General features: G+C 37.0%; 1 protein-coding gene across 1 annotated transcript; it reads left to right on the top strand.

Annotated features, from left to right (window-relative positions):
• The first annotated feature begins 5,245 nt into the window (after positions 1–5,245).
• LOC121409372 (blastula protease 10-like) lies at positions 5,246–14,744 on the top strand. Its single transcript, XM_041601308.1, has 8 exons — positions 5,246–5,608; positions 8,086–8,299; positions 9,315–9,526; positions 10,313–10,516; positions 11,482–11,844; positions 12,167–12,497; positions 12,781–13,009; positions 14,272–14,744. The coding sequence occupies exons 1-8, from the start codon at positions 5,474–5,476 to the stop codon at positions 14,402–14,404; spliced, it is 1,821 nt and encodes a 606-aa protein (XP_041457242.1). The 5' UTR covers positions 5,246–5,473; the 3' UTR covers positions 14,405–14,744.
• The last annotated feature ends 1,306 nt before the right edge of the window (positions 14,745–16,050 follow it).

The raw sequence follows: 16,050 nt of genomic DNA, 5'->3' as shown, positions 1-16,050 counted from the left end.
CCGATTTTGATCAAACTTTCATCATTTTAATGCTTTGTAAATTTTACTCTGTTTATTGAGATATGAATATCTCCAGCCTGGACCATCCCTTTTATCCACGTATCCCCTAAAGATGCCAGCCCATATATCATATTCATAAACAAAAATCAAGGGCTAACCTGAAGCTATGCTTGTTTTGTTTTATTGTTTGTTTTTTGCTCGCCTGTATATCAATAGTTGATTCGATGCCGTCGCTTTTCCGACAGCGTTTTCGACAACATTCAGTTTTTAAAATGTCATTCATAACTCTGAAATGGATTTATTTCATGACACTTGAGCATAAGGGCGATTGCAAACAAAAGCGGAAATTTTCTATACAAAAATATATTGGCTCTATTTGAGATCTGGATACTTTTCTTCAATTAAAACCCATATGGAAGATCATAAATACAAAGGGGGAGGGGTCATAATTAGCCTTGATTTTTTTTCTTATGCATCTTATAGGGGAATCCGAATCATACAAAAAAAATGTATACATGGGACTGCATATATATTTATTTTACTCTAATTTCAATTTAACAGAAAACATTTTTTTCAGTTGGATAATATGAAGGTCATCATATTAAACCATATTAAAAGAATATTCTCAAATTAAAGTTGCGGAAAGGTTGAAAATGTGGTGCCGGACAAGTGCAATACGACTGACCAGAGTTTTTCTGTCCACAAGAGAACACGAAGTTGCTGCCCAAATTCAAATGTCTTATTTGAGGCTTCTTTATGTAAGCAATATTTTGCAGGTATTGAAATCGGTAAAAAAGTTTTGCTTTGAACGAACAATTAACAAGTATTCAGTTACTTTTCCATGTTCTTTTTGTGTAATGCCACTGACCGATTATGAGGGATATGGTGTCCACAATATACAGCATACAACCTTTCTGGGCGGGCATTTCCAATTAGTCAATTTTCTATGCACACGAGACAGGAATGCATACCGCTCATTGGCTAAGAGTTTTGCGTGCCTGTGCCTTTAATCATGCTTTCAAACTACAAGCTGAATCGCTACAAGACTGAAAAGAAAATTCACCAAGATGTTCCTCCTAGTGCAGCAAGCTTCATCACCTTTAACAAGGAACGATTTAAGACTTCTTGGTAAATATTCTGTACTAAATAATTAGTATAATTTGTAATAATTGTCATGAATCAACCTCTCAGTCTTTACACATCTCTGCGACTTGCTCTCCTCTTATATAGACAACCACATGCAGGGGCGGCGGAACGTATTTTCGTTGGGGGAGGGAGCAAAGCCCAAAAGGTGCAAAATTTGCATTTTTATGCAAACGGATATTTCACCATAATAATATGAGATCATCTGCATTAAGTAGCTGTGTGTTTTGTAGTTATTAAGTTGAGCAAAACCTTTTTTGAGGTGGTTTCTCATTGATATATATATTAAGGCTTTAACTTTATTTTTCCGCGAGCGAGCAAGCGGCTTGGAAAAAAAAATCAAATCTGAAGTTGTGAAACTCTCTTTTTGTCAAATATGTCGCTTATTACTGTAAAAAGGGCATCCTCGCTAGATGTTGCGCGCGCGAATAGCGAGCTCAAACTTTAGGACATTTCTAAGACATGAAATTGAACACTCCGATCAGTTTTTGTCTCACCTGCATGGCAGAGTGAGAATATAGGCGCCGCTTTTCCGACGGCGGCGGCGGCGTCAACATCAAATCTTTACCTGAGGTTAAGTTTTTGAAATGACATCATAACTTAGAAAGTATATGGACCTAGTTCATGAAACTTGGCCAAAAGGTTAATCAAGTATTACTGAACATCCTATTAGAGTTTCATGTCACATGACCAAGGTCAAAGGTCATTTAGGGTCAATGAACTTAGACCATGTTGGAGGAATCAACATCTTAACCTGAGGTTAAGTTTTTGAAATGTCATCATAACTTAGAAAATATATGTACCTAGTTCATGAAACTTGGACATAAGGTTAATCAAGTATCAATGAACATCCTTCATGAGTTTCACGTCACATTACCAAGGTCAAAGGTCAATGAACTTTGGCCGAATAGGGGGTATCTGTTGAATTACCATCATAACTTTGAAAGTTTATTGGTCTAGTTCGTTAAACTTGGACATTAGAGTAATCAAGTATCACTGAACATCCTGTGCGCATTTCAGGTCACATGACCAAGGTCAAAGGTCAATGAACTTTGGCCGAATTGGGTGTATCTGTTGAATTTCCATCATAACTTTGAAAGTTTATGGATCTGATTCATGAAACTTAGACATAATAGTAATCAAGCATCACTGAACATGTTGTGCAAGTTTCAGGTCTCACGATTAATGTCAAAGGTCATTTAGGGTCAATGAACTTTGGCCATGTTGGGTTTTTTTTGTTCAATAACCATCATATCTCTGTAAGTTTATTGGTCTAGTTCATAAAAGTGGACATAAGAGTAACCATGTATCACTGAACATCTTGTGCGAGTTAGAGTAGTTTTCAAAGTCAGCACTGCTGCTATATTGAACTGCGTGATGCAGGTGAGACGGCCAGAGGCATTCCACTTGTTATCATGAAAAGGTTGTGTATCGTATAGAACTAATGCGAGCACAAAGCGCGAGCTGTAATTTAATATACTGACCAGAAAAGAGACTGATAAAGACTGCGTTTAGTGATTGATGAATGGGATACATATCTCACCACTCTAATAATGCGAGCGCGAAGCGCGAGTTGAAAATTTGTGATTTTCCAACCTGAAAACTGGACATTCTAAGCACTTTTTGTAACCAAGAATAGAATGAGTAACTTAATAAATAATTAATGCGAGCGCAAAACGCGAACCAGAAATTTGGGATATTAAAACTGGACATTCTAAGTATTGTATAACAACCAAGGACAGAATAAGTACCATACTAAAATAAAATAAAAAACATTAATGCGAGCGCGAGCCCGGCCCCCAAAATGTGATTTTCTAACCTAAAATGTATCATGTCTTAGTTCAAAAGGATATTTCACTTTGAAAAAGGGCACATTGTTTTCATTAAAAAAGGCACTTTCCATTTTGAAAAAAGGGCATTTTTTTATTTTTTTATTTTTATTTTTTATTTTTTTTTTTTGGGGGGGGGGGGCAATCCCCCTGGTTCCGCCGCCCTTGCACACATGTATTAATCTATGCACGTTAACCACATACTCCATACTTTGACATTTTCTCGCATGTGCAATAGGCTGGCAATGTATAAACAGCCGTTCTCAAAGGCCTCTCAATGCACACATTTTATCCCATCACTGGAAAGTCTCGCATTTCTCCCCTACCGAGCAAGAATCGGTGGTAAAAGGGTCATCTGCATCAAGGAAACTTGGCTAAATAAGTTTCTCTCCAGTCTCGACTAATCTCATCTCTTTCGACAAGTGTCTCTTCTGACACCAATACTCCATTCTCAACTTAATCAACATTCATCTTAATTACTATTGGTCAGGCAGTGCTGCAAAAAATTATCTTTCTATCTATCTATCTATCTTTTTACCGTTTTTGCTGAAATGTGTGTCAAAAAGCTCAGGAGCACAAACTGCATCTTTGTAGCTGGTCCTCTATATGATTTGAAACAAACTTTGTGACTTCCAATACAAAAAGAATTGAAGAAATATAATTTTGCATTTATTCTGCTTTAGAATTTTTTCTGTTATGAAAAAAGGACGAAGAAGTGCCAGTTTTTTTCGGGCAAGTTTGCAATATCATTCGAATTCTCTTGAGTGATTTTTAAAACTTCTTCACCATGTTTATCCTGCTCGATTAACAAGCGCAGACACCAACGTCTAAACACTACACTCAAGAAGGAGCAAACAAACACTCTCATAAGATTCAAATCCCACTCCAAAATGACTGGTACCTCGTCTCACTCTGAGAGGAGTGTGATTAGGAACCAGATTAGCTCTTACATTTTTTTCATTTTGTGATACATTTCAAACATTTCTACTACTATTTCTATTACTACTTTACTTTGCAGAGAATGTCAAAGAAGATGGATCTTGATCGAAGAGGAATAATCCACGACTATTCCCAGCGATCATGGAACAGGCAATGATGATACACCGGAATTATAATTATAATTTAAAAATGCATCTACTGATTAGTTTTCTCTCATTTTAGAAATAGATTTTGACGTGTTACTTGTGCTGTGTAGCTACGAAAGTGATGGATATCGGTATATATTAGAGATAAAAAAGTACCCGATGGTGACAGGATGGTATGAAAAATAATTTTAGGGTATGGATGTACCACAGTGGATATAGTGCGGCCTATAATGATCAGCAATATCTTTATTTCAATTTGGAAATAAATAGGGGTATCTCTATATGTTACAGTAATAATAAGTAAGGTGTCAGCGTAGTTTTGCTAAGTATAATTTAATGATATAAAACAATAAGATGTGGTACTAAGAATGGGAAATTATCATATCTTGATAAAGTGAGTTGTTTTAGATGGCGATTTGGATCTTGATAAATTTTAAGAAATTATTTAAGTTAGTAAACGGTATGCCGTTTGTCAGTCTTGTCTTTTATTATTATACTAGTGTAACTTCGTCCAACTATCTCACCATCTATTTTCTTATAAAAAATAGTTTGGCAATATAATTTTTTTAATAAACTCTAAATGTTTTCTTGCTTTTCATTCTCGGAAAGAAACGTAATAACTTTAATCAGTTTCCCAAAATGGAAGAAAATGGAACATTAATCTTGGGTCTACAATTTGGTTCATATATTCGGCTCATTCTTTAAAGCTATGAGGAGGAATCGGGGCAAACAAAATAATGAAAACTTCTATATCAACCGCAGAAAATCGAGATAAATTATTCCAAAATAGCAAAGAATGAATACTCTTTTATAGGCGTGTCCACTTCTCTATAAAAGAAGACCAATTGAAATAACCATTCCTGGTATAGCCGAAAGTTATAATGTTCAAATATGGGCATTCAATACTCACAAACCGATAACGTCATTCAATAAAATGGAGAACCCCTATAGCCTAGCCAGGGAGTGGTCCGGTTATTGTTATTTTCCCGCTGTCTGTAAAGATGTATTGCATTGCTATTCAAATTATGAGTGTGACGTAAACCCTTCTTTCCCATTCTTCTCGCCTTTTATCATGAATATGCATGATTACTTCTCGAAGGAAGAAACGGTTTTGGTTCACTGAATCGGAGACCTGAGTCATCCCATTCAACCCTTCTAAACCTGCGAGAATATAGGTGTTTCGGCCAAACACCATGCCGGTCTTTCGAAGTTACATAAAAGAAAATTATAAAAAATATTTATAATAGTTATTCTACAAGACCAAGAAAAAAAAATTCCTGAAAATTTATTACACTTTGTCACGTGAGAAGTGCAACTGTAGATTTTGTCATTCACACAAGGAGAGGCATCTTTACGAAGCTACCCTCAAATTATTTTTAATCACACGAATGCGTGTATTAATCAGACTATTTTTTAATGATAATGACAGTAAGTGAAATGAGTAGAATTATTCTGCTGTTAATCATCTGTTCGACTATTGTACCAGACTGCTATGGCGCACCTGCTGTGGAAAAAGATCTACAAAGAGAACGCCGTGGCGCTGATGATGAGGTGAGTTCAACGTCATTTTCTCTATGGAGTCTTTGTTTTAGTTTGTTAAACAATAGGCCTATTACGCAATGTGCTGGATCCCCTCCTAAATTAGGATTTTCTCCAAAATAATAAATTACATAATTGACCATTTTCTGAAGAAAGTGCTGATTCTGTGCGTTATTGATTCTATTCGTTTTCAAAATCGACATGCATGGCTATCGATATATTCTCGATTTTCGTAGTTTTACCATGTGTTCTGTGATAATTTTTTATAGGCCTACCCATAAATGTATAATGGTTTAGATTTGAGGAGAATTTCTACCCTTTTCCAACCCCCCCCCACCCCTAATAAAAGCGCAACCCGTTCTAATTGATGTTCACTCAGCCGTTGAAGTAGGTTATTGCAGAAAATGCACTTCAAAAATTATTAAGGTAGCGACACCATTTCTGTTTATAATAATATTTTTGTTATTACAAAACTATTGGTTACACAAGTTATTTTTGTTGTTATTGCGCAACGCTTTTGAATTTCCCCTATAAAGTGTGCAAAATGCTTTGAAAGTGTATATTCTCATCCTCTTCGAATTTTAAATGGATTTGAACTCGTAATGTCAATAGCCTATAATGATTCCGTCATGGTGGCTTATCTCCATCTGGAATGTGCTACATGTATATGACTTTTTGTACAAGCAGGATATAAAAAAAACCCGCTTTTCATAATCATCAAACAATCAAATTGGATGAAAAACTTCATCTTGAAAGCAGTGAACTGCTTGAAAGTGATGAGTTTCAATTGATTTCTTTCTTTTCCCTTTTTCTGATTAATCACATAGATTACTTTCGCAAGAAATTCATTGTGATCTATGGAAGCATGTTGTCGAAAACGGTCCTTGTGGAAGTTCGTAGAAATAAAAATTATCTCGATCGATTAATGTGCTAAAAATTTTCATTTCGTAAAATGATGGGGAAATTATGAGATTGGGAAGACCGGTAAAGATGACCCTTATAAAAATAAATACAACTTGTGTTGTGGTGCTGACAAAAATTTTGACCTCACTAGCGTACCTTGGGGGGGGGCAGCACAACTAATGCAGGGGACGTATCCCTGCTCCCTCCCCCCATGACGAGTCACAACTGATCCAGGGACGTGTAAAAATGCAATTGTGTCCCCCCCTCTTTTGAAGTTGAAGACCTTTTTTTTTTTTTTTTTGCTTGTCAATTTTTTTCGCGGACGAATTGTCCTCCAAAAAAATTGCCCCTTTTTGGAAAATCCTAGGTACGCCACTGGTTGACTTTGTACATTTTATACCTTTTCTTTTTCGAAGAAAATGTCGATATTTGTATACAATGGAAACGAGATTCGTGTATGCCCGTGGACTGCTAACATCAAAAATATATCCATGATGATATTATTTTGAATTTGGAATCTTAGATTGTTCTTTAGTCTGAAAAAAAAATATCAAAGACAAAATGAAAAGAAACTTATTTTTCGCGACACATTTTTTTGTCAAGGTTAGACAATATCCTAGTTGAGGTTTTCATACAATATAAATGAAAAAAAACTGTCATTCGGAAATATATTTGGTTTGAAGAGGGTATATCTATCCAAGGTGGCCAAGGTGGCTGTGTGGTGAAAGGTGCGAAATAGAGTGGGTGTCATGTCTCATGATAAGTCTTCCTAACAATTCTTGGTTACCCAAACTGACGTGATATTTCATTCGAAACAACGTTAGACCATTGATCGACCTGGAATCGGTTCCAGACCTAGGCATTTTGAAGGGGGGGGGGGGCACAAACAATTAGCAATTGGCTCACCGCAATGACTTTGGATCCACACCTGTATATAATTAAAAGCCAGGCAAAAAGATTGGTCCTTACTACTACCGTTCCTTTACATTTTGTTCCACCTCTGGCTCTTATTCAGCAAAGGACTCAATTTGTGTCATGAACTATTTGACCAAAGAAGGATGATTCTGACTCGATAAGGGAGCGCAATCACGCATTAAAGAGTAAAAATAATTCTTAACTCCTGAAATTCAAAGGGAATCACCATGTACAATATTGGGGAGGGATGCACCCTCGATGTTTATATATACAGTATATACCTATCAATCATGGGCGGCGGAGCAGAGGAGTATCTTATAGGGAATGATGTCCCCCTCCCCTCCATGGATAACACCCTGCTCTGCCGCACATGTTACCTATGTTAGTCAACATAGTCCATGTGATCTTTGTTTAGACCTATATTAATAAGCCAAAAAAAAATTCTTAGCGAATTGTAATTGATCTATTTGCCTATCGAGACGCCCACAATTGGTAACTAATATTTTGATAGATGGTTATTTTGATTTTCGTTTCTTTGAAACACACAAGAAAAACTCTTGGCATATTCGTGATACTAGGCCTCCAAATCATTTTTCTCTGTCTTTTTCTAGCAAAAATATAATTTTATTATCAAATTTTATTGATTATCATTTTTTATGTCGTATGAAAAGAACGATATTCCAGCATCCCCAATGGAAGAAGAGAGCGACGGCGCCTTTCAGTCCGACATCATGCTGACAGACGAACAATGGGCGAATCTCTGGGAGATGCTTGATGATGAGCGTGTTCATGGCGACCGGAGAAGAAAGAAGAGAAAAGCAGTGATCTTTCAGCACAGGAGATGGCCTCTGAAGACAGTACCCTTTGAGTTATCCAGTGATTCTGGTAAGTTATCAATGTGATAAACAATTTTTATCGAGTGGTTTACAGACATATAGTTTGATTTTGATTTTTGTTTAGCAATGACGATAAAAAAAGTTTAGAATCTGTGGTCATTATAGAGCCCCCCCCCCTCAATCGGGAAACCTTTTGAGCCTGCTATAATGTTTTTTTTTTCCTTGCAATTTCCATAAATGTGAACTAGCTTCTTACTAAGTGATGATTTGACCAATTCGTTTGACCAAAATAAGGATAAACTGCATGCCACGTACTGCGTCCTACCCCCTTTCCATCCTCTTTAAAGGTCAAGTCCACCCAAGAAAAAAGGTTGATCTAAACAAATAGAGAAAAATCAAACATGAATAACGTTGAAAGCTTCATCAAAATCGGACGTAATATAAGAAAGTTATGACATTTTAAAGTTTCGCTTATTTTCAACAAAATAGTTATATGCTCAACTCAGTGATATGCAAATGAGAGAGTCGATGATGTCACTCTCATGTCTTTTGATGTCACTCACTATGTCTTTTGGTTTTTTTTATTCTTGGAATTCCTACACTTTTTCATTTTTGTACGCATTTGACAATTGGGACCTCCTTGCTTGAACCACAAAATGTTAAAATAATGAAAATTAATGTGTTCATGTTTTACATGACAATGACGAGAAAATCAAAATATTTCATATAATAAAATACAAAAGAAACAGTAAGTGGGTGATGACTTGTCATCGTTCCCCTCATTTGCATACGGACCAGGATTAAGCGAAACTTAAAAATATTATAACTGTCTTATTTTACATCCAATTTTGATGAAATCTTCAGTGTTATGTTTGTTTGACTCCTTGACTTTTCTCATTCTCATCCACTACTGCACAGTGATCCATTTATAGATTCATATTTTGTGTGAAATATAGTCTTTTCAAACTTTATTGTAATTGTCCGTATAATCAGCATATTTTCTTCAACGAGATAATGAGAATAATTAATTACAAAGAGTATGATGGCTTGTTTTATGTTTCCAGCCGGTGATATCGGGGTGATCATGACAGGTATGAAGCAATGGACCGATCATACCTGTATCAAGTTCCAACCTTACAGTCCAGATCAGATCTACAGTGAACTCGGCCACAATTCTAGACTCTCATTTGTGAAGGATTCCCGAGGCTGTTGGTCGTATCTCGGTCGGGTGTTCTCCGGTGCCCAGCAAATCTCAATCGGGGTGGGATGCGAATCGGTAAGAAGGGATTCCCGTATTGTTGGCTTGTATAAAGGAGCGCTACTACTGGGGAGGGGGTGTTACTTTTGTGAGCCTCTTTCTATGTTGGTCTGAACTCTCTCACAACAAGGGCCAAATGGAGGGGGGGGGGGGGCTAAAAGAGAAAGACAGGTAAAAAAAATGAAGAGGAAGAAGAGGGAAGAGTAATAAATATGAGTCTAAAAAGGGGGCCTTGGTTGTGTAACCCTATGACGTCACGTTTAGGGTCTTATTCTTGCCCCCCCTCCTCCCTTCTTCCGTGAAAATGCCATTGCATTGAGCCGCCATTGTTTATTTCATTTAAAATCATTTAATTTGAAAACGGAATATGAACCATCTAGAAAGTTTCCACAAAATACGAAGTCAATATAATCGAATCTATAATAGGACATTTGGGGCTGTTTCATAAATTCTTGTGACAGTTGAGACAGGCCCATCTCAAATTTTACCCAGTGTTTTTAACAAAGTGAAAACGAATTCTATAACCCTTGTCAAATTTTGACAAATATTAAACTCTGCATTCTATAAGTGTGATATTTCCAATAGTTCATAGAGATCATTTAATGATAATAATGCCTCTGAAAATCCTAAAGAATAAATATTATGTTGCTTTTTAAACCCTAAAACATAATGAGTAAATTGTGAAACCTCTTACTACAAGATCTTTATAAAAAAAAAAGATGGTCACTATACGCACAACAGTATAATTATACACGAAATTGGTGATAATATTTTTTATTGCAATCCAATATTCTCTTGACACAGCCTGGCGTCGTCGCGCACGAGATCGGCCACGCTATCGGGTTCCACCACGAGCAGTCTCGACCTGATCGCGATGACCACGTGACCATCCACTGGAACAACATCCAATCAGGGACCGAAGTGAACTTTGTTAAGTACACCACTAATCAGGTGACGACACGTGAGATCCCCTACGACCCCGGCTCGCTCATGCACTACGGCACTCATGTAAGTATTTACATTTTTTCTACTGTTTGTTTTACTTATTGGCAATAAGAAATCGAGAGGTAACAAATAATAATGATAATAACCATGTGCCTCGCGAGGTGAGGGCACTTTATTCCACCCTTTATATGCCATGACAATCGTTGGTCTGTGATTGTAAAAGTAAAATGATTATCTGCCTATCTATCCATATGATCTATCTATCTATCTATATCTATCTATATATCTATCTATCTATTTATATATCTGTCTGTCAATCTATCTATCAATCTATCTATCTATTTTTTTTCGTGGAGCACCCCTTGCTTCATTATTCCCATAGTTTTATCGTCCATGACAATGCATTTATCTTTCTTGAAATCCAGTTTCCGTGTTTGCTCTTCTATACTCTCCGTATATTTTCTCCTTTTTATGTGCCTTTATTAAATTCGCGCGTTATATAGATCAGCATTATAACAAAAAAAAACATCTTCTCAGATGGTCTCTTTTTTTCTATACACCCAATATTCATACTTTAAATTATATGTTTAAGAAATGGCGATATGATTTTATTACATTGTATTTGTATTTTACAACTGTAAGCTCATTTTTTTGTGATTTTTATATTGAATATCTGTATTTCTTGTTTGTATATTGAAAATTGATAAAGAAATGAAATAAACCAAACCAATAAATTCAAATCTATCTGTCTATCTATCTGTATTCCTTTCCCTTGGTGTCTCTCAATCCATATTCTGCGACAGTGCTGCAAATATATAAAACTTGCAGATGAATAAAATTTTATGAAACTCTAGTTGTTTAGGGAATAAACGTACTCTAATAGAAGATCTTTATCTATCTAGGTATATAAACCACGTAATTAATTAAAATGATAAAAGTTTCATGCTCTGTATTGACACTAAAATAAGTTCATATAAATTTTCTTAGATATTCCTTTAACACTTTACAATCCTATCTCCTTCCACCAGTACTTCTCCAAAAATGGCTTTCCAACAATCACCACGAAAGATCTTTCCAAACTTGGCCTACTCGGCAACCGCGATTACCTCAGCTTTCTCGACATCAAACTCGCTAACATCATCTACAAATGCAACGAGGAGTGCACTACGGAGATCGTGTGTCTCAACGATGGTTACCAGGGGCCTAACTGCAACTGCGTTTGCCCACCGGGTTTCAGTGGGACCTTCTGCCACCAAACAGGTGGCCCAATAGATCCCGTGGGCCCTTCTGAAGAATGTATGCACACATACACTGCTGCCTACGGCGAGATCAAATCTATTAACTACCCCGGGAATTATGACGACCTGTTTGATTGCAGCTATCGCATTCAGGTAAAAGGCGAACATTGCAACATTCTGTTCATTTTTATTTTTGTTAGTGTTGAAAGGGTTTGGACTTCGGAGTAAGCCAGATTGCAGATTCTAATGATGAAATTGAATATTTCTGAGAGGATTATGTAATGAGACTGCCCACACACAACGAGATGCACCTCGTTATATTCCTCGACAAACTTATCAAACTCCACCGATGATTCACAATGTGGGGGTAGGGAGAGCTAGTTAATCGCTCTATCCATCTCTTTTCCTGTTTCGCTTATTTGCGATTATGCAGAGTAATTGATTGAAACAAAACATTTTCTAATCGTCATTTTAGGGAGGGCAGGGGTCGTCGATCTCGCTCGTGTTCAGTGATTTCGACTTCGAGGACCATGAAAACTGCGAATACGACTACCTCAACATCCGATCTGGTGACAACGACCTGACAGGAAATACTTTCTGCGGCAGTGAGCGTCCACCTGCATTCTATACACAGAACAGCGAGATGATTTTGAAATTTCATTCTGACCCTTACGTCAACGGTCGTGGATTCCGTGCGACCTATAACATCATCGGTCCCCTTGTCGGAGAGGAATCAACGACTGTTCCAACGACCACGGCCCAGACAACAACACAGATGACCACGACTACCGTAGGAGAGGGTGGAGGTATGTAAAATGATTATTAAATGATATGAACAAAATATGTCTAAGCTTGCGATCTGCTTGACTCTTAAGAAAATGTTTACCCTAATCACTAGATTCAGAATTATAGGGAATGTTTGATATGAAAATTATTCGGCTATATTTTGTGTTAGGAGTGCACTTTTTACACTCTGAGAGTATTGATCCGGCCCGATCGATCTTCCCATCGTTAAACATTCCAAGGTATTGTTTTGAATCAATCTTTCATATCTGTCTCATACACTGCCCCCCCTTTGTTTTCACCCAGAGTTCGTCGGTTCTTGCGGTGGATATTTTTCAGCTCTGACTGGCACTTTGGCTTCTCCGAACTATCCGGCCGACTACTCGAACAACGCTGTCTGCTACTACACCATGGTTGCTCCCGCTGGTCGTCGCATCGAGCTTACTATTCACCACCTGGACGTCGAACCCTCGACCGAGTGTGAGGGCGATTACGTCATTGTGAATCCGGGCAGCGGGATTGAAGTCTTAATGAGGTAAGCTTCTACAGGCCCGAGCAGCTTTTAACTGTTTTTTTTAATAATGCATATAGTACTTTCACTTGTTCGGATGCAAGACAAAAGAACAATGTATATAAAATGCCTCGTTCTCGCCGGGCCGACCGTGCCGTGAATCGAACCCCGAACCACATGTATATGGTGTAGTCAGGCACCTTCGACCCCAGGGACCGTTTCATATAGCTTTTCGTAAGTAACCATCGCCAATGAATATACCATTTTCCATAAGAAAGGATCACCTTTCGTTCTCAAAATCGCTCTTAAATTGCGAACAGCTTTATGAAACACCCACCGACCTCATGGAACTGGTTCACTTAAACAATACTTACGACGATTTCAGTATAGCGTCATCTATAGACTATGGACTAATAGGGACGTTCCAAACAACAGTACACAAACAAATCGCTGAATATTTCATCAAAATCGGACAAGGATTAACAAAGCTATATTTCCATTGTTTCGATGAGCAATCTGATGATGACATATCCCCAATTTATTGTTCTTTTTGTATTTCATTATATGAAAATAGGTTTATTCAAATATTTTCTACCTAGAACTTAAAACTTAACAATTGGATTGAAAACTGATTTAGTGCATTAGATATTCATCGCTGCAACTTACTTCATTACAAGGGATTCATATCAGTCACACAAGTAGGAAAAAATTATGATAATGATTTCATGTGATAACGTAAGAAAGAGGAAAGTGGGGATGTGTCATCTTCAGCCTATATATACCTCATGAATATTCATGACGAAGTCCATTATAATTATTTTCACAAAATATTGCTTTACTTTAAATTCAATAACTTGTTATTTGTCATCCGATTTTGATGAAAATTTTCAGCATTTTGCTCTGTGAATTTTATGCTATTTATTCAGATCTAAATATATTCAGCACGAAGTATCCTTTTAGAGATTTTCACTATGGTTGCTTGTGGAGATGTCCTGACAAGGAGGAGCGGGGGTGGATATGTGAGTCAAATATAATGTTGATATCCCAGCCCTCCAAGCACTCACTGCATGGAAACAATTATTATTTTGAAAAAAAAATATTAGAGGCAAATTGGGAATAAAATTATAATACACGTACGGTCCTGCCAACCATGACCATCGATTCTGCCGTTTATTGGGATTCAATATTCAAATTTCAACCAGTAAAATGCTTCTTTTATGTCGATTTTGATACTGCTGAACATCATTATTTACAATTCGCTGTATGTTTCATTTGATTACTCGCAGGGTCTGTGGGTCTCAGGCGCCAGGCGGTACCTTCATTTCTTTACAGAACTGGCTTCAAATTCGATTTAGGTCTGATTCCTCTGGCACACGCTCAGGATTCACAGCCTCATATCGCACCGTAGATATCATCTAATCATGGCATCTAACTCTGGTCCCCGCTCTGGTCCAGGTGGACGTTTCATGAAGATATTTGTTGGTTATGTACGACTGATTACACGACTAAATGATATATCCCCATGTATGGCTGACTCGCCGCCTAAGAACAAAGTCCAATCGTTTGTAAAGTCACTCGTAACTTTACAAAGAGCTTATGGAAACCAGGCTATGGTGCCCCTAAGAAAAAAAAGGAACTTACAGGACTGAGGAAGATGCTGGATATAATTATGAAAGCTGGGAGACTTGATTTCGTGCTTACAGATTGATGGAAGTTATTGAGAAGCTGACTGGCATACCGAATATTGTGCTATATTCAGATTGTGTGGAGTTTGGAAATGAGAATAACTTGTTTGCTTTTTATAAGAACAGGGGCGGCGGATCGAAATTGGAAGTGGGGTGGCACAGGGAGGTAAAGGGCACTTCGTATTTTGAAAAGTGCATCTTACAACCAAATACGATAAAATTAAATTAGAATATCTACCCCACTCTTAGATGTCTCAAATAATAATCAAAAGTCGTTAACAAGAAAACGGTATCAGGCGCTTATTCTTATCAAAGGATACGGGTGCACACCGTAAATCCCCCCCCAAAAAAAAGGTTTATGGCAGAGAGAGATTACGGGCGCCGCTTTTCCGACGGTGGCGACAACGTATGGTTAATTTTTTTAAATGACATAACTTAGAAAGTGTATGGACCTAGCTCATGAAACTTGCACATAAATGTCATGAAGTATTATTGAACGTCCCGATCGAGTTTCAGATCAAATGACTATAAGGTTAAAGGTCATTTAGGGTCAATGAAATTTTGGCATTTTTGAGGTATTTGGTGAGTTACCATCGTAACTTTTTGTTAATGGATATTCCGTGTGAGTTAAAAAAAATGACACCTTACAAAATCCCCAAACTAGGAAATATTATGACATGAATGCATAAGTATATTATAATGGCATGATAGAGTATCTTCTCTCAAATAATTTAATACCACAATGGTATTAAATCACTCTTGGATAATCATTTGGTATTCTTTGCAGTGATGTAAATTTTGATTTGCGCCAAAGCAAGGCATGACTGCAGTGGATGAACACTTGTCTACATGCCAGTGATGTCAATCCTACTTGAGTTGATTAACATAATTTGCAAATCCCTTTTCAATGAAATTAACTTGTGAATTGATACTAAAGAGTGTTAATAAACAATTATAATGCAAATTACTGATAAAGCGTTTTGAAGTGGATTTTACTGCAACCCTTATAGGATAATGACACCATTGACATAGCAGTCATGCCTTACTTTGGCGCAAATAAAAATTTAAATCAATGCAAAGAATATTTCCTGATAATCAAGCGTTAACACATGCCATATAAATATGGCATCAAATTATGTGGAAGCTATACTCTTTCATGTCGTATAGTATACAATAATTATTTGTTCATGACTTACTTTTTTCCTTAAATTTGGGATTTGTGTGGTGTCTAACTTTTTGTTTGTTTTTCACTCACCGTGCATTGAAATGTGGACAGAGGAGTTTTCCAGTATCATTGCTCATCTTGCACAAATAGCAGGTCACTTGATCAAGGTCAAATGTCATTAAGGGTCAATGAACGTAGTAGCATATTATTATATG

The sequence above is a fragment of the Lytechinus variegatus genome, chromosome 2, assembly GCF_018143015.1.
Source record: "Lytechinus variegatus isolate NC3 chromosome 2, Lvar_3.0, whole genome shotgun sequence".
NCBI classification, from domain to species: Eukaryota; Metazoa; Echinodermata; class Echinoidea; order Temnopleuroida; family Toxopneustidae; genus Lytechinus; species Lytechinus variegatus.
Note: the sequence above shows the minus strand (reverse complement) of the source record. Positions and strands in the feature narration are given on the sequence as shown.